At 40.6% G+C, this 22,938-nt stretch overlaps 1 protein-coding gene and 1 long non-coding RNA gene across 4 annotated transcripts in view; one reads left to right on the plus strand and one right to left on the minus strand.

Moving 5' to 3' along the window:
- The first annotated feature begins 782 nt into the window (after nucleotides 1-782).
- Nucleotides 783-7,883, plus strand: LOC138719595 (uncharacterized). Of its 2 annotated transcripts, XR_011337246.1 has the most exons (4): nucleotides 783-926; nucleotides 2,857-3,004; nucleotides 4,695-4,765; nucleotides 7,752-7,883. It is a non-coding gene; the product is annotated as an uncharacterized lncRNA (long non-coding RNA). The 2 variants fall into 2 exon arrangements; XR_011337245.1 differs by lacking the exon at nucleotides 7,752-7,883 and having other exon boundaries at nucleotides 4,695-4,923.
- A 5,137-nt stretch (nucleotides 7,884-13,020) lies between these two features.
- Nucleotides 13,021-22,938, minus strand: part of SLAIN2 (SLAIN motif family member 2) — a 40,326-nt gene continuing 30,408 nt past the window's right edge. Inside the window, exons 7-9 of one of the 2 annotated variants that reach the window (XM_069856079.1) lie at nucleotides 20,497-20,574; nucleotides 16,601-16,919; nucleotides 13,021-15,083 (exon numbers count right to left, since the gene is read on the minus strand). In XM_069856079.1, the coding sequence (XP_069712180.1) occupies nucleotides 15,017-15,083; nucleotides 16,601-16,919; nucleotides 20,497-20,574 (464 nt within the window). In that variant the 3' untranslated portion in view covers nucleotides 13,021-15,016. The remainder of the gene's footprint in view (nucleotides 15,084-16,600; nucleotides 16,920-20,496; nucleotides 20,575-22,938) is intronic. The other variant, XM_069856080.1, reaches the window with a different exon arrangement.

Raw genomic sequence — 22,938 nt, forward strand, 5'->3', positions numbered from 1 at the left:
CTTCTTTATAGCAAGAGTTTTTGTGCCTCCCCATTATTTAACTGGAAACAAAAGTAAAAAATAAAGGATGGGCTTGTAAGGAATTTCAACAGTGTTGTAAGAAATGAGCAAAGAGACCTTGCTCTTTGCTCAGCTAGTGACCGCAACAGCACATTGTGTGGAGATATTTTTTGAATCATTTTCTTCTCCTGCCAGAGACTAAAAGCACCTGCCATAGCCCAGTATTACTAGGAAATTGCAATCACTGTGTATGCGTGAGGAAGCCCCTTAGGTGTCCCCAAGGGAGGTCACTGTGGGTGCCTTGTGCTGTGCTGAATTTGCCACAATAGGAGGTTTGGTGCCTGCAGCTGTTATGCCCGCTGCTCCGTGTGCTCAGAAGCTTCAGGCAGGAAGGGTTGGTTTGCCAGTCCCAAGCAGGTTAGGGATAAATCAGTCTTGGATCTGGAAGCCTAAACGCCGCCTGTGTTGCACTTGAGGTGCATGTGTGCTGCGCTCACAAGCAGTACATAAAGGCAGGATCATGGGGTGGAGTGAGAAAGCAGAGGGCAGGCACCCCCTCTTTTCTTGCTCCGATTTCAGCTTGCTCTCCAGAATATATAAGCAGTGGAAAGTGCGGGGAGAACAGAGCGCTACTGCTGTGCTGAGCTGCCCGCTCCTCCCTCCCGGGCTCCTTGCGTTTTGTGCCCAGGTCTGCGGGAAACAGCGGAGTTCAGCTGCTGTGGGATGGCGTCACCTGCCCATAAATAACGCTTTGCCTTTCTGCGTGTCCGTGCAGGCTGATTTGTGGAGCTGTGCTGGATGGTTGCAGAGGAAGCAAGGCCTCTGGAGGACAGTCCTGGAGGATGGAAAACTTTTGGTCAGCATGTTTAAGCGGTGGTGCTCCTAAAGAGGCCGGGACAAAATACCGCTGGCATAGTGATGTTCAGGTGAGACCTAGCATGAGTAGTTTCTGGTTTTCATAAAAATCCCTTTGTTTTTACTTTGCTTGCTATGGACTTAAGTTGTGGATATAGAAATAAAAATGAAAGTTCAGACTTAATACAACAGTAATGATTTTCCATGGGAAAAACCCGATAGTCGTTGCTGTTATTGTTTTGGATTAAAATAATCCTTAAGGTGTATCCTACATGCACTCTAGGGTGAATTTGTGGTTAAATCCATGAAATATATGTGCCCATCTGTATTTGTAACTTAGATCCAGAGCAGTTATTTTTGTGACTTAGGAGAGTTGGGAAGTGGAGCATAAGAAATGTGCAGAGATACTAGGGAGTTTGCTTGTTTTTCCTGGTTAAGAAAAAAAAATGGCAGAGTTAAGCTGGACCACAAAGGTGGAGAACACACAAGAGCTACTGATTTCCTGTTAGTTCATTGCTTCCACAGCTGTCTGTAGTGCAAAGGGGCCAGGACAAACCTTTCCTGCCTCCCAGGCTTCTCTCCTGCTCTTCAACATGACATCTGGCCCCACTGTGGCTCTGTCATACCTTGTCCCAAGCTTTCTTAAACTCCCCTCTGTCCTTTCCTTAGCACAGCGCTGCAGCTCAGTTGTGCTTGGTAAGTCTCCAATATAATCAACATCTTTTATTCCATGGCAAGTGGCCTTGACCAGACCCAGGGTTTGAATTTCAGGGTGGGGAAGATTAGGTATGTGTCCCTTCCTCCCCTTCTCAATGGGAGTCATCGCTGTGTGCCTGTTGTCTCCTCTGCAGGTGGATCCCAACTGAATCTTCCTTCCCTTCCTCTTGGCTCAGGCAGTAAAGGCATCCAGGCACCTTCTTTCTCCTCCCTCCTCCACTACGCTGCATCTGCCTCTCCTCTTTCCTGCTGCCTTTGTGATTTCTCCATTCATGGGAATCTGGTCCCCTTCTCCCTTTGATTCCTCTTCCAAATTATGCTTGTTTCAGTCGACATGTATATATATAAACACTGTGCTTATACCTCCCTTGGGAGCAGTGCTCTGCAACTCACAGCCTCCGAGATTTTATTAAATTGAAGTGGTGTGGGAGGGAAACGGCTCAAGCCTCATTCCTTGGCTGTGCTGACTCCTTTGTGTCCCTGCTATCTGTTTAGTCTCTTTGAGCGGCTGGGGGTGGATCCTTTTGCCAAAGCTCTGAGTTAGCAGTCAAAGGCAGGAATTATTATAATAAACCCCTCATGTTATACTTGATGTTCTCCCATGTTTATTTTTAAGATGTGTAAAGACCATTGATCAACAATTAAACGCACCACAATTCAGGTTGCAATGTTCCAATAATTCGTAAGTAGAAATACATGTTCAAGGCCATGTGATCTGCCTTTTAAGAGTGAGATGAAGAGATCTTTTGCCAACCATCCCATTAGAAAAAGGCTTCTGGTCCATGAAAGGAGAGAGAGTCAGGGGACTGGTGAAGAATAATTTTGTAAATCGGTTGCCAATGGTCATTTGTTTTGAGGCAGTTTTACCCCTACCACTCTAAAATAATTGCTAACAGCATTTTTTTTTCTTTGAACAATTAAATGCTTTTATGTGAGATACCTTTACCCAAATTAAATAAGACGTAATCCTGCATCAGGCACTGCTCCCTTTTGTTGCCATTTGATCTTTTTCTGGAGTTGGAGTGTTATCAGCATCAAGATGCAAAGCTGTAATAAAATAAATGACTTGATGACTAATGCTTGCTGTAGTCCAGAAGAGCCAAAATTAGCATCCTGTCCGGCCAAGCAGGGGCAGGAGATGAGATGAGGCTGTCTCTGAAGGCACTGGATTCAGCTTTAAAAGTGAAATAGTATTCTTCACTGCAGGTGTAGGTCTTGCTTTGCACGGGCTCTCGCAGGCAGATGGTTTTATTCGTACTTTACAGACAGTCTTCAACATTGCAGCAGTGATTTGCCTCCCTGCGAGTGACACAAACAGCCCATGCAGTACCTGTGGGAGCTGGTGGAGGTGCAGGCGGACTCTGATGGTTGTGAGGGGACAGTGGTGTCATTGAGGCCAGAAGGCACAGTAAAATGGGATGTGCACAACCTGGTAAATGATGGGGTGTTAGGATGCATCTGTAGTTGCAAGCTCAGATCCAGCTGGGTTTGTTGGCTTCCACTGAGGCTCCCAGCCCTCTCTTAATTTCCTGTGCAGGAACCTGTTCAGCATTAGGGACATAAATCAAGGGATGTAACATGGAGATACATCACATAAATGTATGTCTGGGCCTGTAAAATCTATTTTCGGGGTTTTGCAAAAAAGTGCCAGGTCAGAGCAAATGACACCAAGACTGTGTAGTCCTACAGAACAGCTGACATGTCACAAATTACAGAAGTAAATTTATTTATGCCTACACCAATGTTTGCTTTATAGAGTATTCATTTAATTGGAACAAGGACACCCTAAAGATTAATTACATCCCTCTCCTGCCAAAGCTTTTTTTCATATTAAAAAGGATGTTAATGGTGAGCCCCATGGTAAAGAGAAAAGTTAATAGCATCAATTGTCTATCTCTGGTCATGTAAAAAAATTCTTTGCACTCAGGTGTCATTTGTATTGCTCCATCAAAGGTGCCTGTTCTGTGTTGAAAACTGTACAAACTTAGAATAAAAATACTTCTTGTCCTGCTGCCAAGTTTTTACTGAATAATAAAAATGAATATCAGTAACACTGAGCAATGAATAAGTAAGCCCTTCAAGAGAGGTGCACTATTACCTAAATTAAATCTCAAGCTGCCTGCAAGGAGATCTCAGACAAGCGGGAAGAAATAAATCTGAAACATAATAGGAATCTGTTAATACTTGGCTTAGATAATGTTGTATATTAATACTATGAAAATAGCTTTGACACACTGTTAGGTGCACTTTTAAAATGGTGATAAAGCAGGACATTTTTGAATAACCTAAGGAATCTTCTGAACTTTGAACTTGTGTCAGTGGAACTTGCGTGTCACTGCAGCTGAGGAAAGCACACCCTGGGTTCTGTATACCCATTGATTTGCCAGGAAGATGAAAGCAGGAATGTGTTAGTCAACAAGATATTTTATTTCCTTTCTAGGGTGTATAAGCAGAAATGCTGGGTGTGAAGCCAGGAGGACATCTCTTCCTGCCTGAGGTATTGACCTATCACTAGCTGAAAGTCTCTTTCTTCTGGGGTCTCATCTTTAAAAATAATCCTGATAAACTACAATGTTGCAAATGGTATAAAATTGCTTGAGCCTGGAAAATTGGCCTTGCAGTGGAGGGTTGATGGTCTGGTTTTTGTATCCAAGGTGAAGCTACTGGAAGACTTGGCCACAGTCTCCAATTATTCACATGCAGAAAAGATTGCTAGTAACAGGAGAGAGCCTTTCCTGTGCTGCTGGAGACGAGCACAAAAACAAGGCAAGTTCAGAGGACGAAGAGGGTGTATGATTTGAATGGGAAGGTTGTTGGTCAAGGTGCACACCAACTCTTCGTCACTTGTTATTTTTCAGATGTTCTTGCTGGGGTGCAATGACTGCTGTGTGCAGCCATTGGCTTGGATATCATCTGGAGCTGAATTTAAAAAGAAAATCAATTTTACAGTTAAGTCAAAGCTTGAAAAAAATTAATCTACAATAGTCTTTTACCTTTGTTGGTTTAAATGAAGTGGTATGCAATTTAAAAAAAAATACTTTATTTTAATTTTTTTAAAAGTGTTAATTAAGTCTGTCACAAATTTGGGAGTAGTTTAATTTGTCTGAAGTCATGTTGTTCAGGAAATATAACATTCTTAAGCATTTCTGCCATCCCTACTTCCAACAGGAACTACAGATGCCCAGCCTGGAAGGTATGTTGAGCTGCTTTAGGGCATAAGCAATCAGAGAGAAGGAAATAAACAAAAGTAGCTTTGGAAAATAACCCCACAGGTCTACTGGGATACAATAGGTTTAAGCTGCGGTAAGAGAGATTCCAATTAGGTATTTATGGGACAAATAAAAACAAGGGTGCTGGAAGCTGGCTAGCCTGGGGAGGCAGTGGCCTCCTCCCAGGAGAGGCTGGGTGGACATCTCCATGGTAGAGCAAACTGCAGCTGCTCACTTCATGTATGGGCAGTGTGGTGAGAGCAGGTGACTCCACTAAGCTCCTCTGGTTACTTGGTTCTTTGGTGCCTTACTCAAATGCTCTTTGTACCCCACTGTGACATCCCCCATCGTATAGATCTCACTGTGGTGTAGCCGAGGTGGCAGTCAGAGCTGCTGGCAGCACATGGGGAATCGAGGGGATCTGGCCAAGCTAGGAACAACAGAGGGGTTCTCAGCCCTGAACTGAAATCCATGGCCTGAACTGCTTGCAAATTTTATTAAGCTGGCAGCATCTTTTGCGCTGCCTGCCAGCTAATGGGCTTTGGAGAGACCTGCTTAAGATTAAATAGTTGGAGGAAGGAATGAAAAGCTGTCAGCTCGTTATTTCAGGGTGAAAGAAAAGATAAAGATCAGAATAAACACATACAAAATGGTCACCTTAAGAGCTCCTTATCTTTGCTCAGCCTGTGATCAGAAAGCAAAAGATTATAAATATCGTTAAATTTATTTTATTGTATTAAATAGATAACATTTATTGCATAAACACTTTTTTAAACTTATGATTGCTGAATAAAATATTTGAAACATATTTTACCCATATACACATGGGTAGCTTAGCTGCTGAGTGGGAGAGTCTTGCTGCTGAAGTTGATGCAACCCGGGACTGTAAGAGTAGTTGCATGAAGAAGTACGGAAGGCACCAGTGCTCAGTGGTTCCACCCAGTGTGAGCAGTTCTGTGCAGTAATCCCAGCCCCAGAAGAGAAATTCCTCCTGAAAAATACCCTGCCCAAACCTCTTCAGGCAAGGGACCATCACAAGCATGAAACTTTCTCCCACAAGCATGATGCTTTGATCACAAACAATTATTCTGTTTCTACAGCCACTAAACATCCACAGAATCAATTTTCACTTGTAGTTTCTTGATGTATTTGAGTTGCTGAAACCCTCCACAGAACATGCCATAAACAGCCACCTTCAGTCTCTACAGACACGCAGGAATTTTGCTCCCAGAGAGGCGCTGCGGTGAGGACGATTTGCTGCTCTCCTCCAGCAAGCAGCAATAACCAAGGATGGGGATTTCATTGCAAAGACTTCTTTAAATCCTTTGATTTGGTTGCACAGCAAAGATATTCAAGCACTTTCATCCCTTTGGATGAGGAGGCTGCCTCAGAGCTCAGGGCTGCTCCCTCTCCCCACAGCGTGCCAGCACTCACTCTTAGTGGTGAAAAGAACATCCCTGTCCTTCTTAAATTCAAGAGATTTTTTTAGCAATGATCTCAATGTTTACTAGATAATGAAAGATATTATCTGAGAACTAAGGGACATATTTTAGGAAGACCTTAAGTAACCAAAATTTCTATTTTAAGAGCATAACGAACACAAAGAGCAGTAGGGCAACCGACGTACTGAGCATTAATATACCAAATGCAAATTCCATTGTTGCTTGTGTGAAAATGCAGGTCACAGCTGAGCTCTTCCCAGTGGATTTTTTGAACCAGATGTCCAAAACTGGAAACCTTGAGAAGCCAGGCTCAGCAGCAAAGAAGGCTGACCTGTACTCCCTCTTGCAGAGTAGTAATGGCATCAGTTTGCAGTCACTACTGTTGCCCCAGAGCTGAAGCAGTCTCTGTGTGACACAGTGAGAACACACTAATGGAGAGAATCTGCTAACGAAAAAAACTTGGAAGAGTTTTTTTTTGGGGGGCAGCACAGAATAACAATCTGGATGAGGAGTGGGAGAGCTGGGCTGAGCCAAAGCCCTGTAGAGGGCAGATGGTTTGGGCTCTTAATGAGAACTACTTATATTTTGTACTGCGGTTCTACCATTAATACACTCAGCCCAGGGAAAGGAGCCCTAAGCTGACATGGCACCTCTGTCAAAGAGCGAAAATGGTGGTTAGAAATCAGTAGAGCCTCCTTTGCAGCAGTAAGTCTTGAGCAGTAGGTTGTAAGGTTTTTGGAAAATGGGTTTTTGGAAAATGATTTTTTCGTTTCTTCTGCTGACAGTGGGCTGTTGAGCAGGAAAACTGGTACTGATGGCTGGAGGGGTGGAAGTGCCTGCACACTCTATTGTGCTGCTCCAGGGAAATTTTCACACAGGGATAAACTGTAGCGGTGAGAAGCCCACCAGGTACCGATTAAATCTCTGTCCTCTGCTGAAAAGAAAGTAGTCTGAATTTGCCAACCCTTAATAGGACCTTGTGTTACCAAAAGCTGCTTTACTTCTGAAGGAGAGGGTTGAGCTGGGCTTAGGTTCTTTAGCAGACCCACGCCTTTACGAAAGTCCCTTTTAATATTCCCCCAGCATATTTTAGTACCCGGGCAATACCATTCACACCCAATAGAGCTGAGCCTGTGTGAGTGGCAGCATAAATACAGTAACTAAATCCTTGCTGATTTTTTTTTAAAGGGAAAAGAAAAAAATCCCTTGACTCTGACATTTACAATAGACATTATCTGCTCCCTGGCATTTGGGCTTATAAACTGAGGTCAACCAAATTTCTGTTCTTGAGTTATCCCACTGTATTAGACGAGATACAAACTGACTGGCTGACCCTTTCTCTAAATAGCAGCGCACCTGCCCCTTGCTTCCAGCACATGAGTTATGAAGACTGGTACTTATTTCAGTGATGATGAACTGAACCCCAACAAAATAAATGAGGCATCATCAAAAGTGTGTGGCAGAGTAGGGAACTGACTTAGCTTCTCCCATAGGCCAGTCTTGCTTCATAATGAATTTTTTTTTCCAGATCCTACAGGTGTTCAGGAGGGTTGTGTGCATTGAAACACCAGCACTGGCTTTGCACCAGCAGTACAGGAGGGGCGGTGCAGCCTGCTAGCAGCGGCCACTGTGACTAGCACGGTGCTGCACCCTCTGCAAGGAGTTTGGGGTAGCAGCTGTGCCCAAGAGTGCGTGCGCAGGGGGTGCCAGTTCCAGCCAGCAAGGCTGGGCACAGGCGGAGGGGGCTGCTCCGTGCTGCTTTCCTGGGGCTGAGTGATGGTGGTAACGCCACGTCGCTGTCACCAACATCCAGGCGTGGCTTTTAAAGGATGAGAACCAGGACAAGGGAGCTTAGGGCTCCTTTCCCTGGGCTGGGTGTATCAATGGTAGAACTGCAGTACAAAACCCTTTGACAACAAGGCAGTTGAAGCAGCATTGACAGTGTTTGTATGTGCCTGCATTAGCCCTAAGGGGGAATGGATGAACAGAAACAACACAATCTTGCTCTGGGCTCAGCGTTTGAGTGAGTAAAAATGTAGGGTAAGTGGATAACCACAAAGCTGATGAAGTAGAGGTTAAGACATGATCTGAGGCAGAGCATGAAGAGTAGAGGACTTGCCTGATCTCCCTCCCCATCCTCCCAATTTCTTTGAGGGGGGGAGACAAAATGGTAGCATTTGCTTCAATAACATTTCATTTCTGAAGGAGAAGTCATGAGGATATATTCAGGATGCCATGAGATGCTCCTGTCCTGCTGATCTTCATTAAGATAAACAGTTCTTCTTGAAGAAGAATGATTATGTTGTGCTTCTTTAACTCGTCATGTACCAGGTGCAATCAGCCAGAAAAACGCAGCTGGCCTTACCCTCAGCCCTGAACAAGTTGCAAACCAAGCTCCTTGTTATCCAGAGCTTGGTCCAGCATCACTTTCTCCCATCAGCATTTTAGCACCCATCTGAAGCTCCAAGGGAGCAGCAGCAGCTGTGAAATGATATGGCAGTATGTACTCTGTGACATGGCAGTGTAAACTCTGCTGAAGAAAGGGGATGTGAATAAGGGTCAGTCAGGTAACTAAGCTTTTGTAACAGGATCAGTAGATTCATTTGACACTAATGTCTGAAGGGAAGCAGAAAACCTGGGAAGAGTGCATTGTGACAAATATGGGAGACTGCTAAGTGTTAGTGTGAGTGCAGTGACTCTGGGGTTAAAGCCAGTGGCACCTAAGCCAGCCCAGAAGCCCTCCGTTCCTGGCCCAGGTGGGATCCTTGGGAAGAGCAAGAGGCTGGGAAAAGCCTAGTGTGCCCATTCCCCTGACTACATTCCCACCACCGGCATGTCACAACCTGCATATTTCTTCACCTATGTGGCTTTAAGGAGCTGAGGCCATGCATAGTCCCAAGTTAAGTCATTGCTGACCTACTCCTGTATTAGTAAGTAGTTTTTTTTCTTGGTCAGGACAGAGGAGATGAACAGCAGGGGACTCACATGCCCTTATTAATCTTTCCATTACTATATAGGGAGTTTTCATGTCAAAAAACCTCCAAACCCAAACATGGACCACTTTAATGATTTTGAAGACATTAACTATCCTTACAGCAGGAAACTACTTGAATTGTTCTGTAAATGCCTGAACACAAGAAAAGAAAACATGTAGAAAAGAACAGAAGTGTAATATTTGACTAATTTCATCAAATATTTTTAGCAGGAAAATAGCTATGTCAGCATGAGAAATGCTGGTATTTTCAGAAATGAACTATCATTCACATGAGAATTCTATTGATGTCAGTTTTATCGATAGACATAGTGCTAAGGAAGCTTAAAAAAACATATATGAAGGATCTCCCAAATGGGCTTTTGAGCTGAGCCGGTCAGGGTGGCAGGTGTTCACCTGGCTCTTGTCACAGCTTTGGTGTTGGTGGAACATGGAGGTAGCTGATGTCAGGCTTCTTGGGACGATGTGCTGGCCGGGGTGGGGAGGAGGCCAGCACCTGCCTGACAGCAGAACAAGTTGTTTGCACTAGCATGAAGCCGCCTCTGTTAGCAGTGCTATGAAAACCTGCAATTTTTGGCTACTTTCTCAAGAAAATCATGGCAAAGAGAATGGAAAAGAACAGAATTCACAGTTTGTATTCTATGTATTGTGCAGGATGACTGAAAGTTTGTATTCTATGGGGGTGGACTGCACAGTCACCTTCTCAGTAAGACACACAACTATTCATACCCAAACCCCTTGTTTTTTGAATCTCACCTGCTGGCGCTGACAACAAAAGTGAGCTTTGAATTTGGAAAGCAGTAAGGAGGGCTGAACACTCTGCGGGAGAAGGCAGCCCAAGGCATTCTATTTTAGGCTTTACCTTTGTAAAATATGAAAATAATTTTCCATAAGAAAATGGAGTTACATATAGTTACCTGTATTTATGTTGATGACAGGAGTTCTGCTTACGACAGTAGAAGTATCTCTAGTTTAGTCTTGGCCTTCTGAAAGATACAGGCCAGTTTTGTGAGAGTGCCACAATACCTAGAGAGTCTCAGCCTTTCCACCCTTCAAAGCTAATTATTCTTCTACAAGGAAGCTGGAGAGGGACTACTCATCAAGGCTTGTGGTGACAGGATGAGGGGGAACACGTATAAACTGGAAAGGGGCAGATTTAGACTAGACATTAGGAAGAATTTCTTCACTGTGAGAGTGGTGAGGCACTGGCACAGGTTGCCCAGGGAAGCTGTGGCTGCCCCATCCCTGGAGGTGTTCAAGGCCAGGTTGGATGGAGCCTTGGGCAGCCTGGTCTAGCTGGAGGTGTCCCTGCCCATGGCAGGGGGGTTAGAACTACATGATCTTTAAAGTCCCTTCCAACCCTAACTATTCTATGATTCTGTGATTCTACGATTATTATTTTTTCTGTAATTCACTGTTTGTAACAGGTGTGGATGATGCACCAAGCTGAGAAACCACTTCGCTGGTAAGGAACCATTTTAGCTACCTGTTCCTTTAATTCCTGCTGAAGAGCTGTGCGTTAGTTTTATCAGTACAGTTATGTTTTGTGTCCTTTAAGTGCTTAAGGCAGTTGCAGAAAATACCATTATAAAACAACCTCGCGGAGAGCGAGTCTAATGGAATCTGCTCCTTTCATTTCTTCAAGTCTTCAAGCAGAGAGCATCTTCCTTACTGTGAAGATTGTGTGTACAACATGGATACTCCAGAGAGCACCTGAATCCCAGCTTCATCTTCTTCAAGAGTACAGACTGCCTGTAGGTGTCAGCCTCCTACTACAGAATACACAAGTTGAGACCAGGTGGGGTTTTTGTTTCAAGTCAAAGCAAGCTCACGTCACACCGGTTTTACTTGAAAAGTAAAAATTAAGTAAGTTTACTCTTGTTCTTACCAATCAAAAAAAGGCAGAAGTAAAGACATACTGCTGTCATATTGTTTTCCTACATCTGTTTTTCTTTCTCAGAAATATTTGTATTAAAAGATTTGTTTAAAAGGATTGAAATGGCATGTTCTGCTGATTTCAGCAGCACAGGCAACTTCAACCTGCTGCCCCCTTACATGTTCATTAATTAATTTTTCTCCACCACTGCAATCAGACTTGTAAAGGGTAGCACATTATCGAATAAAACATGACCTAGCACTTCTATCCCAAAACCCAAGGAGCTGTTATTCCTTCATTCAACATAAAAGAACAGTAGAAACAGTATTTTCTATCTTGAGCCTTGCAATATGATGCTGCTAATTATAAACAATAGTTTAATATAGAGTAGTATGTTACAGAAACCCACTAAAAGAGAAGCAGCGAAGGCTGTTAATTGTTTGTCGTTTTGAGACTGCTCTACTTTCCTGCAGGGGTGTGGGGCAAATGATGCTTGACTGCTGAACTAAAGCTATAAAGGGAGGGAGAGTGAATCACATTTTAGAAGCAGCACAAGCTCTACACAAGTAGGTCAGGTAACTAGGAGGAACTATTTTAATCTACTGTCTTAATTACAAAAAAAGGAGGCTATGCTGGGATAAAAATTAATAGCGAGCCTCACTGGTTAAATTTTTTTAAACAGACTTAATATTAAATGGCCACCAAATAAAACTAAACCTAGCTTAACTTTATTAATAACACCGTAAGAATAAAATGGCATTCACATGACTACTGGATATGTTGCTTTGTAGAAAAATGCAGATTAGAGAAAGTTAACAAGTTCAAAACAAACTTCTTGTTTGCATGTGAACCAAAATGTAGAGGCATTCATATATGGGCTAGATAAAACATCTACATAACAATTCAAAGAAGCCTTCTTCTTACTAGGTACACTTTCATGCTGCTTAGTTTTCTGCATTAATTCCAGAATTTTCAAAATGAAAAATTTGTGTTGTGGTGGTGTGAAGCACAAATCCTGTAAAAATGAAAGGCAGATTGTGTACTTAGACTTGTACAAACAAATGTCTCTAGATAAAAATTCGGAATACAGTTTTTCACATAACTCTGAATTATGCATCGTCCTTCCAGAGCAGAGGCACAACACAACTCTATCTCAGTCAGTCAATGAAATCACAGATTTCACCCAAATACAGCGTTGCACTCAGTTAATGAATTCCAAGGGGCATAAGTTGATGATGGTAACTTCTGGAAAAGTGAATATAGTTCTTGAAAAACAACCCAACCAAAAAAGCCCTAAAACAATGCCCTCTAAATTTCTAAAAGCATTAAAAAAACATTTTGTTATAAAATCAACAATACAGGAAGCATTTTGTGGTAAGAATATTTTATATTTTTTTTAACACTTTTAACACTTACAAAAACATTCAAACACAAAAAAAAATTAAATAACTTCGGAAGCAGAAGAAGACCTTCTGCCTACACACATACAACAATTCTGAGCTGTTGGCACAAAAAGTAATCCACATTCATAAAACCCTTACTACTCTATCAAACATAAGTTAAGTAAATCATAGGCACTAGTTTATCAAATCCGTATTTCCACACTTCTGCAGTAAATCTCTAAATACAGAGCCCAAATATTTCCTGATATCAGTAAACTGGTAATGCACAAAGGCTTTCTAGTAAACAGACAGGTTGTCTTTCCAGGAAGTCGTTCACTGTATTTCAGGGGGAGAACAGCAGAGAAAAGAATCCTTATAAAATTAAGCTGAACTTATCCAAGTGATGAATTACTTAACTTAAGGAAACATACACGAGTCTGATGCAGCCATGACAAGCCCCCCACCATGATCATCTAAAGTGACTTTCAAAATTTAAGAGTCAATCGAATGCTTTGTAAAACTCGCCAATTAAAATCCACCTTCTTCAATGAAGACTGTCTGCAGCACTGCTCTGTAAAATGCTGAAATGTTGAAATTCAGGCTTTAATGAGAATATGTGCAGTTGATCTACTTCTCTCTTCTGCTCAACAGTGACATGAGATATTAACTGACACCCGTTATCTGTGCCAGTGAATGACACAAGGCTAGATTACTGGTATGTACAGGTCTATTGGTACCAGGTAGTTTCTTTACCCCTGCTGAAATCTTTCTGAATTACAGTATCTTTGATACCCTGACTTCACAAAGTGTCAGCACAGATATTGGTCTACAGTGTGAAATCATTTATCTACCCAAAGGTTGAACACTTAGAGCTGCAAATTAGTCTCCACTCCTTCCTATTTGGCTTTTTCCAAGTCAAGTAGTATTGCATGGCTTTTCATCCAGGAATATATTAATGATGGCCTAAAATTCAAGTGCTAGAATTTCAGGGTTAGTTATCCTCTTAGTGGTGGGTGTTAAAATACACCAGCAGTTCAAAATTCAGATACTAAAGGGGTTGAAGGCTACCTACCATCCAATCCAAGTTGTAGTGTTCATCAGTCAACGCACAAAGGATAAACCATTCACATTCTCCTGCTTCATCAACTGTACATCCAATATACTGAAAAAGCTTCAAACAAAATCCCTTCCACGTAACTAGTCCCCCACAATATAATTTTACTTACAAATGTCTGCAAGATATCTTTATATTATAAGAATGAATTGTTCTCAGCAAAACATGTTAGAATAAGTCAGAGCCACCAGAGGAATTTCATAGCTTGTAAACAGACATAGCAGGTTTCATACTCTGTTACCAGTAACGTAAGATACACATATGTAAGGCAAGGTACATATTTAAACACACTTACATGGGAAATATCTTCTGTAAAAATATTTACAATTTAAAATAAACCAATTTAAGAAATGGATGAAAGTAAAAAAATAGGATACAGAAAACTCCCTCATACCATGGAACATCACCTAAATGAATATCATTTGGCATCAAGAGTCAACTCATTACCTTAAAATTTTTATGTTACAAGTGCATAGTTGTGTTTCCTTCTCCTTAACTATCAGCATTTACAGTTGCTCCAGGCTGCAAGCATAGTGGTATGGTATTAGAACAGATAACATTACTACTTGCTCTTTCCTTTTTAAGGAAACCTGCTATAAAAAAAGTCTTCCCCAAACAGCAAGCCATGTGTTAAAAATGTGGCTACAATAGCAAAGGCCATCTTTCCTGAGCCAGGAACTTTAAGGTTAGAAAGATTGTATAACTAAGCCCTTTTGGCAATAAAACATATAAGAGCACGTAAAGCTGATAAATCAACATAGGAAAGATGCAATCTATACTATTGCATTTGTGTGTGTCTGCTACATTCAAACCTTTAATGTTAAAAAAACCCCCATGGCTACTACTTATTGTTCTGCCTAATCCTCCAGAGTAATTTCTGAACCTTTCTGAAGCATGTGGGTACCACGTTCCCCAATGAGAATCTCACACAATTGTTAAAAGCGATGTTTTACTAGCACTGTAGCAGTCTGCTCTGATCAATGCAGTCTTGTTTCAATAGTACAAATTCACCAATCTTTCTGCTGAATTACAACAGGCTGAAAATGAAGTTTTGGACAACGTAAGTTGACCGTTACACTTGCTATTTTTCAAGATGGGCATTTCTTTGGCATTCGTTAGGTTTTTGCCCAGACATTGGCCACTGTCATAAATGCTCATATTGATACATTTTTAGCAAGCAAGAGAAAAAACCCAGAACTGATAGCAACTTAATGTAGAAGCGATTGTATGACCACCAAACATCTGATGTTAGATGTCATTAAAGTGCTGCTTTATAATCTCTGCCAGTTTGTGCTACTTAGGGACAGAGAGATCTGGAATTTTTACAAATCCCAAAAGTCACATCTGAACAGTTTGTATAATCAAGCTGTCTTTTAGCCTGGTGAGGAAGCATCCATGAGCACTGGAACTCTGCATTAAGTTTTGCAGGTCAGTAGCAGCCATCTTTCCAACTCTCATCTTTCACGTTGCCATAGGTTTTGGGAGCGGGTAATGATCTAAAACAAAACAAGATATTTTTCAGTTTCATACATAACTGTATTAAGTCTCCATCTACAATACATAAGAATGTAAACAATTTATGAATAATTAAATATACGCTGCATTTACTTCTCTGCAATACAGCTTGTTTAAGATAAACCCCAAAGTATTTTATGTTTCAGATTCTATGTGTTGTATCTTGGCAACTATCATGTCAGAAAAACATCTGCATAAATAGAAAACTTTTTACTGTTACACTCTGTGAGTATACAAACTTAATCCGCTGCTACCTAAAACTAGGCCATTCTTTTCAGAGATGTATAAGCAGGGAAATCCTTGTTTAGAATTCTACATTTTGCTTATATCAAAATCGTAACATTCATAGACACTTAATTATTGCATTGTGTACAGATACTGCATTATGTATGTAAACTTTCAAGAAAAATAGCTGTAAAAGTTTAATAAGTGAAAAAATATTCTGTAAGACAAGTTGTGACATGGACTACCACACTTTACTACTATTAAGAACATCCTGTCAAAACCAACTGCTTTTTATTGCGTGAAGTTTCATACTGCCAAGGGTGCAGACTCAAACTGCAAAACAGTCAATACCGTGTCTGTCATTTATCATCCCCCAGCCCAGCACTCACTGCAGAATAGAACTCTTCCACTTTGCTGTTTATGGCTGCTTCACCTTTTTTCACAGTACTGGAGACAAACTATCCTTTGTTTTTAAGGAGATTCCTGACTTCTTTGTGTCAGCTGGCTTTCACTTGACACCTTCAGTGAAAATTCACACTAGCGTGGTATTAAAAGCACAAGTTACGCATCACTGATTCTCCTGAAGACAAACTGTCCATGTAGCCTTTCCAAGTTAATACTTGGTCTCTCTTGTGGTTGTTTTCCAAAACACTCTGACATTAAGCAACTTCCCCAGCTGGGTGCCAGCACAGAGGTTACAGTTAAGCTAAAAAATCTGCTTTGTCCTGTGGATTAACTGTATCGATTTTTATGTAAAGTTTAGCAAATGCTATTGATGCGTCCTCTGTCCTCGCGTGTCTTTGTTCCTAAAATTTCTAGCTGCCCAAGGAGAAAAATTGTTCCACTATGGTTCCACTACTTCACTTATGGATCACAGGAGGAAAATAGTTCTGACTTCAGACTGTATCACTCAGTGGTAGTGGTACAAATGACTTCTTTTTGCAGGTTATATTTTGGTAACTTTTTACCACATGCAGACAAATTCTTATTGCTTTTCATCCCAGACTAAGACACTTTATTTACTTAGTTCAGTATCTTTCTTTAGTCATTTCTCTTTCACTCCTTCACCTTCACTCGCTAATTCAAGAACCTTCTTCTCTCAGCTTTGCTTCAAAACCATTTTGCCAATTTAGGCAAGCACTTCACGTGGAGATCTCAATTTCTGTTCTGAAGGCTTTAAGATCAAGATAAGGGTTGCAGGAAGGAGCAGCACAAACATGCAATGTAAAAAATTCATTACTCTTCAAACTAATACTGCTTATCACATACTCACCTGCGAACAGGCTGTGCAAGTTTGCTACGAGGCACTGGGATGCCCCCTGTAGAAGGGGCACTGGGTCTGGGCAAACCACTCCTCATCCCTGCTGTCCCTGCTGGTCTGGTGAGTGTAGAACTGTTAATACCGCTGGCAGGGCTTGGCAAGCCTGAACTCTGGGCTGCAAGCGGCACCGGTGAAGAACTACTGTGTATCAGCTGTGTGGCTTCTGGAGAAGCAACAGAACTGGGTCCATGGTTACTAAATGCTTTCAATGGTTGTCGCAGAGCTAGAGGAGATGGGGCTGCAGGTGAGCGGAATTTACTTGAAGAAGGTACTGGAAAATAAAATAAAGAAGTTACTTTCAAGCTTAATTTACAGTATAACTGAAAATAAACCCAGAAGATTATGACAAAATTCAGATATGGAATGTATAATGGAATACAGCCAATCAAGCAGCAATGAGAAACAGGAATTCAGATGTCCTCTTTGTCATATGTTTTTGATAACTCTAATGCCCCATTCGCTTATTGCAAATACTTATCAGGGTCCGTAAGTAATACTAGTAAGGCTCTAAGAGTTACATCAGCCAAGTCAAAAGAAACAAGGACAACATATTTGTTAAGAAAAACGTAACTGCTTCAGAAACATGTGAACCTAATTCCCATCCCTGAAAGAACATGTTGAAAAATATTCTAGTCCGATACAGTCTTTAAGTAAATTCAGAGTGTATATTATCCTTTAATCAATGAAATTCTGAGCACAGAGTGTCATAGCATTGCTTTTATGCTGTTATTTTAAACCAAATCCTTTGAATTAGAATTAATCTAATGGTCACGTCCCAGATTTATTGGCTGATGGGGAAAAAAAGGATAGGGTCAGCCAACTCCCAACACCAAAGAGACGAAGGTGCTCCTATGAAACTTAAACCAGACAACAATAACAATTTGTAGCCTTCTCTTTGTCAAAACCATTATCTAAATTATCAGTATAACTAATATCTGCATTCAAATACTTTGTAGCTGAGTTAGTATGCAAGGTCTTCATCAAGTCCCTTCTGCACAATGTTAATAAGCCAGAATATTCAGCAGTTCTTTGATAATACCAAACCTTAAGCAAAATTCTTCAAAATATGAGAATTATTTTTGAATTATGCATAACTTATCACTAAGCAGAATACTCAGGACAATCAAATCAGTCAGGAAAGTAAAAGAAAATCATGTTTATGGTTAGTGAATACACATGAATTGTTCTTTCCTCCACTAAACAAACTTTTTTTTACACAGACACCAAAGTTGTGTCCCCTTTGACAGATGTTGTACATAAAGAAGACAGTCCTTCACATAGCTTGTATTATCATTTTGCAAGGTAGATCCACTAAGAACATGAAGAGTGAGAAGAGATGAGTAATGACAGGAACATGGCATGCTAAATAGGGTACAGACGAAGTGGTGGTTTTCAGGTTGTAGTATGAAGCCATTTCTTATGCAGGATGTCTAGGAAGATTAATATGTGCCTCATTACAGATGTGAATTGGGTTTGAGTCCTTTCTGCATTATCCAAGAGTGCCTTTCCACTAACAGTGATATAAAGCACAGCATGTAGCCTCTCATGGGAAGAGCTGACAAAAAGGGTGGCAGAGATGTCAACAACACAAGACAGTTGGTAAGTAGTGAGGAGAATAAATAAAATCCCTTAAAATAAAAGCCTTGGCATCAAGTCAGAAGATGGATTAAGGGAAGCATTAAAAGTAGAATGACCGGACAAGAGGAGCAGCAAAGTGCTCCTAGGACTAAGGCATGTTACATACTAAATATTTTTAAAATGCGATATTGCCTGTAACAATGGTGCAGTCAAACCTGCAGAAGTGATCCTACAGGGCAAACATACTCACTTGGAATACAAATACAGCATCATGTCAGCAACTGATGAACAGAGCAATGCCAGGGTGTAAAAACTGAATACTGCCCTGGGCCTTGTATAGACACAACAGGGAAAGGGGTTTTAGGTACAGAATATAAGCAATGAAAAGTTGTAACTGAAGGAAGTTTGTCACACTCTCAGTGAAAGTAAGCATCCAGTAAATGAAGTCCTCTCTATTCTCCAGTCTTCTGTTGACCATATTTTACCACGCTTTCAACTTGAGCTATCAATTCATAAAACATTTCCTGTCAGCAGAGTGTGGCAGACATTGCTGAGAGCTGTATTCATTCTTGTATATAAAGGAACGAATTGTCTTTCAGTGTGCTGTGATCTCCAAAGCCGTCCACATGATGCAATCTCTGGCAAACTGCCTAATAATTCTGCTCTACATATAAGGAATTTTGTCTTAGATCACTTTTGGATACTTAGTAAAACTCAAGTCTGGCCTATTTGTAAGAGAGGATCACAAAGAGTGAGGTACTGCCTTAGTCAAGGACTATTTGATAAACGTATTTGACAATTTTATCAGCTCAGTATTGAGCGGATCCATGCTTAATAAAAACCCATGAATGTGTAAGGGCAGTGCTTAACAACTGTACACAACTCCATCTCCTTAGGAACAAAACAACTAGAAGTAACTACAACTATAACGTCTGGTAACAACAAATATAAATACCACCGTGCAGTCACAACATTTAGACTTCCCACCCTCTCTGGATTCTGTCCTGGATCGTGGGCAGGAAGCAAGAGATCCCCAGCTGGCAAAGTAGGATGTTGAGAAACTACAGCCTTACACAGCTTGCACCCCAAGGCCAGTTGCTGCACAGCAACCTGAAACCAGTATCAATTCTGATGCAGTTGTTAAATCACATCCACCATAATGATTCAGATCGATACAAAAGAATAGATGAGGCAAAACAATGGTAATCAATAAACTGTTCTGTCATCTCAGTAGAAGAAAGACATGGACCTCTTGGAGTGGATCCAGCAGGCTTCAAAAATGATTGGAGGGATGGAACACCTCTCCTCTGAAGAAGGTCTGAGAGAGCTGGGGTTGGTCAGCCCGGAGAAAAGAAGGTTGCAGGAAGACCTTACTGCAGGCTTTCAATACTTAAAGGGGGGTTATAGGAAAGGTGGAGAGAGACTTTTTAGCAGGGTCTGTTGCAATAAGACAAGAAGTGATGGTTTAAAACTAAAAGAAGGTAGATTCAGACTAGGTAAAAGGAAGAAGATTTTTATGATGAGAGTGGTCAAACAATGGAACAGGTTGCCCAGAGAGACAGCAGATGCCCCATCCCTGGAAACATTCAAGGTCACTCTGGACTAATGACCCAAATCGTTAAATGATTCTGTGATCTGACTGATACTGGATTGCTGTATAACCCTTAAGAAATCTGTTACAATGAGGTAAAGAGGTAGATATCTGAGTGTATTGTGAACTGTCTTTCACAAAATGGTGAAAAAAACCCAAACAATGTCTGTATGTGAAAGGTATCAAGCTATGTAATGACCACTATTTTAAGAAACCGAAACCAATTACTGTTCACAGCTCTTCATGCTTTTGAAACAAAAGTCTTGTTTCTTTCCTGTTTCCAGCACAAAGAATATTTTCACTTGCCTGCATATTTTTGTACAATCAAAAAAAAAGAACAAATTTTATAACTTTTGTTTTAAAACCTTTATTTTGCAATTTAAAAAATTGCTATCCAAATGTAGCCCTAATGAATATTGATTCAGGAGTCTATTTTCTAATCCAGATTTCCTGATTAATGCCAGAAGTCACCAAACCAACTTAATATTTTTTCTCCTATATAATGCAGGATTGTATTTTTAATGTTTAGATCAAAAAGTTAACTTTCATAAAGCAAGGACTACTTGGTTAATCTTGGCATGCAACTGCAATTTTATTCATTGAGAATATGCAAGATTTAATGCAGGTGAACAACTATCTGAAATTTGCTGCAGCTTGATAGAGGTTGTGAGTTAATTACCTCCTTTTGTAGATGGAGTTTGAAGAAACTGTTTGGTTTTGAAGGCAGCACGAGGCAAATTTTTCTGCCTTTGCAGAGCTGTTGAAAGATAAGAAGTGTTATATTTGTCTAGGAAGATAAGAAAACTGAATTTACTGGGAATTTCAGAATTGCATCCACTCGTGAAGCATTGAGGAACAGAGTAGGACACTCAAAAAGCTGCTATGATTCTGGAAGTGGTGGAGCTATTTAAGTGGTGCTTGCTCTTAATGGCAGAGTTACAGAGGAGCGTGTCAGAAATTTTGCAGTGCACAATGCGCAGATTCTGTAAGAGTAAAGCTTCTTGCAGGGCAAAAAGCCCAGAAAGGCAAAACAAAATTAACACACCAAAGGGAGAATGAGCCACATAGCAAACATGCTACAGCAATATGAGTGCAAGATTAGATATAAAGATGGAAATTAAACTGTCATATTTGACCAAGCAAGACTAACCTTTTCATTTTAAAGGAGTTTTTAAAAAAATATTCTAACACTATGCAAAAGCATATATCTTTGTCTAAACAAATTGTACTTTTCAGTTACACAAAAGCCATTTTGAGAGATGTCTGCTTTTTTCCTCTTCAAATGGGTATGCATAAGGACTCAAACTTAAAACAAAGACGTAAAACTAAGAATTATCAGCTGCTAGAATGTAGACAGCGTGTCAGGAATTGTTTTTTATTGCTCCTTTGCCCTGCTTTTTTCTAGCAATGCTCAAGGGCTGATACCGCCTTGAAATGACCTCACTACCTATCAGTTACCAAGAGAGAAGCCAGTGTTCCAAGAGCTGCAGAATCTTGGCAAGGAGAGAATTACCTATTGCCAGAAGGAACGCATCGACTCAGCGTATTTTCACCACAGTATATTTAAGGGGGGAAGGAGGGAAGTAGTCACTGAAATAAAGCTTTGCCTACACAAAGGCTTCTTAAAATGATAATATATGAATAAACATCTCTGTTCACCTCAGCATACAGAGTTTTATATTAGCAAGGCCTATTTCCATAGTGAGAAGGAAGAAAGGCAGGGGAACAGCTCTGCATAAAGATCCTGACTGAGTAAGGAACCTTAGTAATCCTCTCACCAATTGGTGAATATCGCTATAGAGAAAGTAGGGGAAGAAGAATTAGAATCATAATAATATTAGTCTATTCTTTTCTAAACTTGATATCATATGATAATTGTCATCACCTTTCTTATCCTTCAGTTCGTGCAAAATTCACAGTATTTTATAAACTATTAAAGAAATCCATCATGTATTATACCTTCATTCTGAAAATATGACTAGGTGGTCTATTGATTTTATTTTTAATAACTTTAAACTGGTAATTTTCAACAAACAGAAAAAAAGAATTAAAGTGTTTATAAACATGACAAAATGGTGTCTATGGCTATTAAGAATAAAAAACCCCAAACCTCTTCTGTCTACCAAACAGAACCTAATGCAAAAAAGCATGTGGCAATATGCAATTCTTACTCAGCTTATGGCACATGGTCTTGGTATGAATGTTTCTAAGGCATACCCATGAACAGTGAATTAAGCACAGTAAGATATTAAAAAGTGAGCACAATTTCTAGGAATTTAGTGAGGGGGACCACTGGCTAGAGTGTTCCAGTCCACAAGTATTCCACTACACCATTTTTACTGAATCAGTGTTTTTGTTATATCACACAAAATTGAAAACAGCTTCTTCCTTCATATTTATGATCATCAATTTAATTTGCCTTCATTCATTCAGTTAGATTTAAATACGCTACTGCACATGGAACAAAGTTTCTTCCCCCATCATTATTTACACTACTTGCAAGCTAGGGATGCAGGGTAATATGGAAAGGATTTAAAAAACATATATATATCTCTCAAATTCCTTCCTTCTCAACAGAGACTCCTGGAAACAGAGACTCAACAGCTGAACAGTTCTGTGCACTGAATAACTCCAGGCAGTGCAATCTGAGCAACGCTGAGTAAACATGCAGTTTGAGACAAGTGTGGAGGGCATGCGTCCACACTATTTGCCGCTCTTGAAGTGCTCTGTAGGCTTTTCCATTGACTGTCACAAATGGCCCATGCTGAATACAGGTAGTTATGTTTACTTCTGATCAACTGAACTGGAATACTTGGCTTCCTCCAAACATACACTTTCTTCTTTTCCTCTGAACATGCTAAGCAGCTGGATCTTGGCAAGCAGACTAGTTACTTTTCTGTTAGTTGAACAATCTACAGATTAGCTCTTTCGAGAAGTATTACATTTAACTCTGCTTAAAGATTCAAACACCCACATGCTAATAGTGCCAAGTGAGTATAAACACAGCGGACACAATCCACTAAAAAGCACAATGCCCCTATGTGAAAGCCACCCTAGAGTTTCTACAGCTTTGCACAACCTGTGTTGACCTGTGACCCAAATACAGAGACTTCCTGTCATT

Source organism: Phaenicophaeus curvirostris, chromosome 4, assembly GCF_032191515.1.
Source record: "Phaenicophaeus curvirostris isolate KB17595 chromosome 4, BPBGC_Pcur_1.0, whole genome shotgun sequence".
Lineage (NCBI taxonomy): Eukaryota > Metazoa > Chordata > Aves > Cuculiformes > Cuculidae > Phaenicophaeus > Phaenicophaeus curvirostris.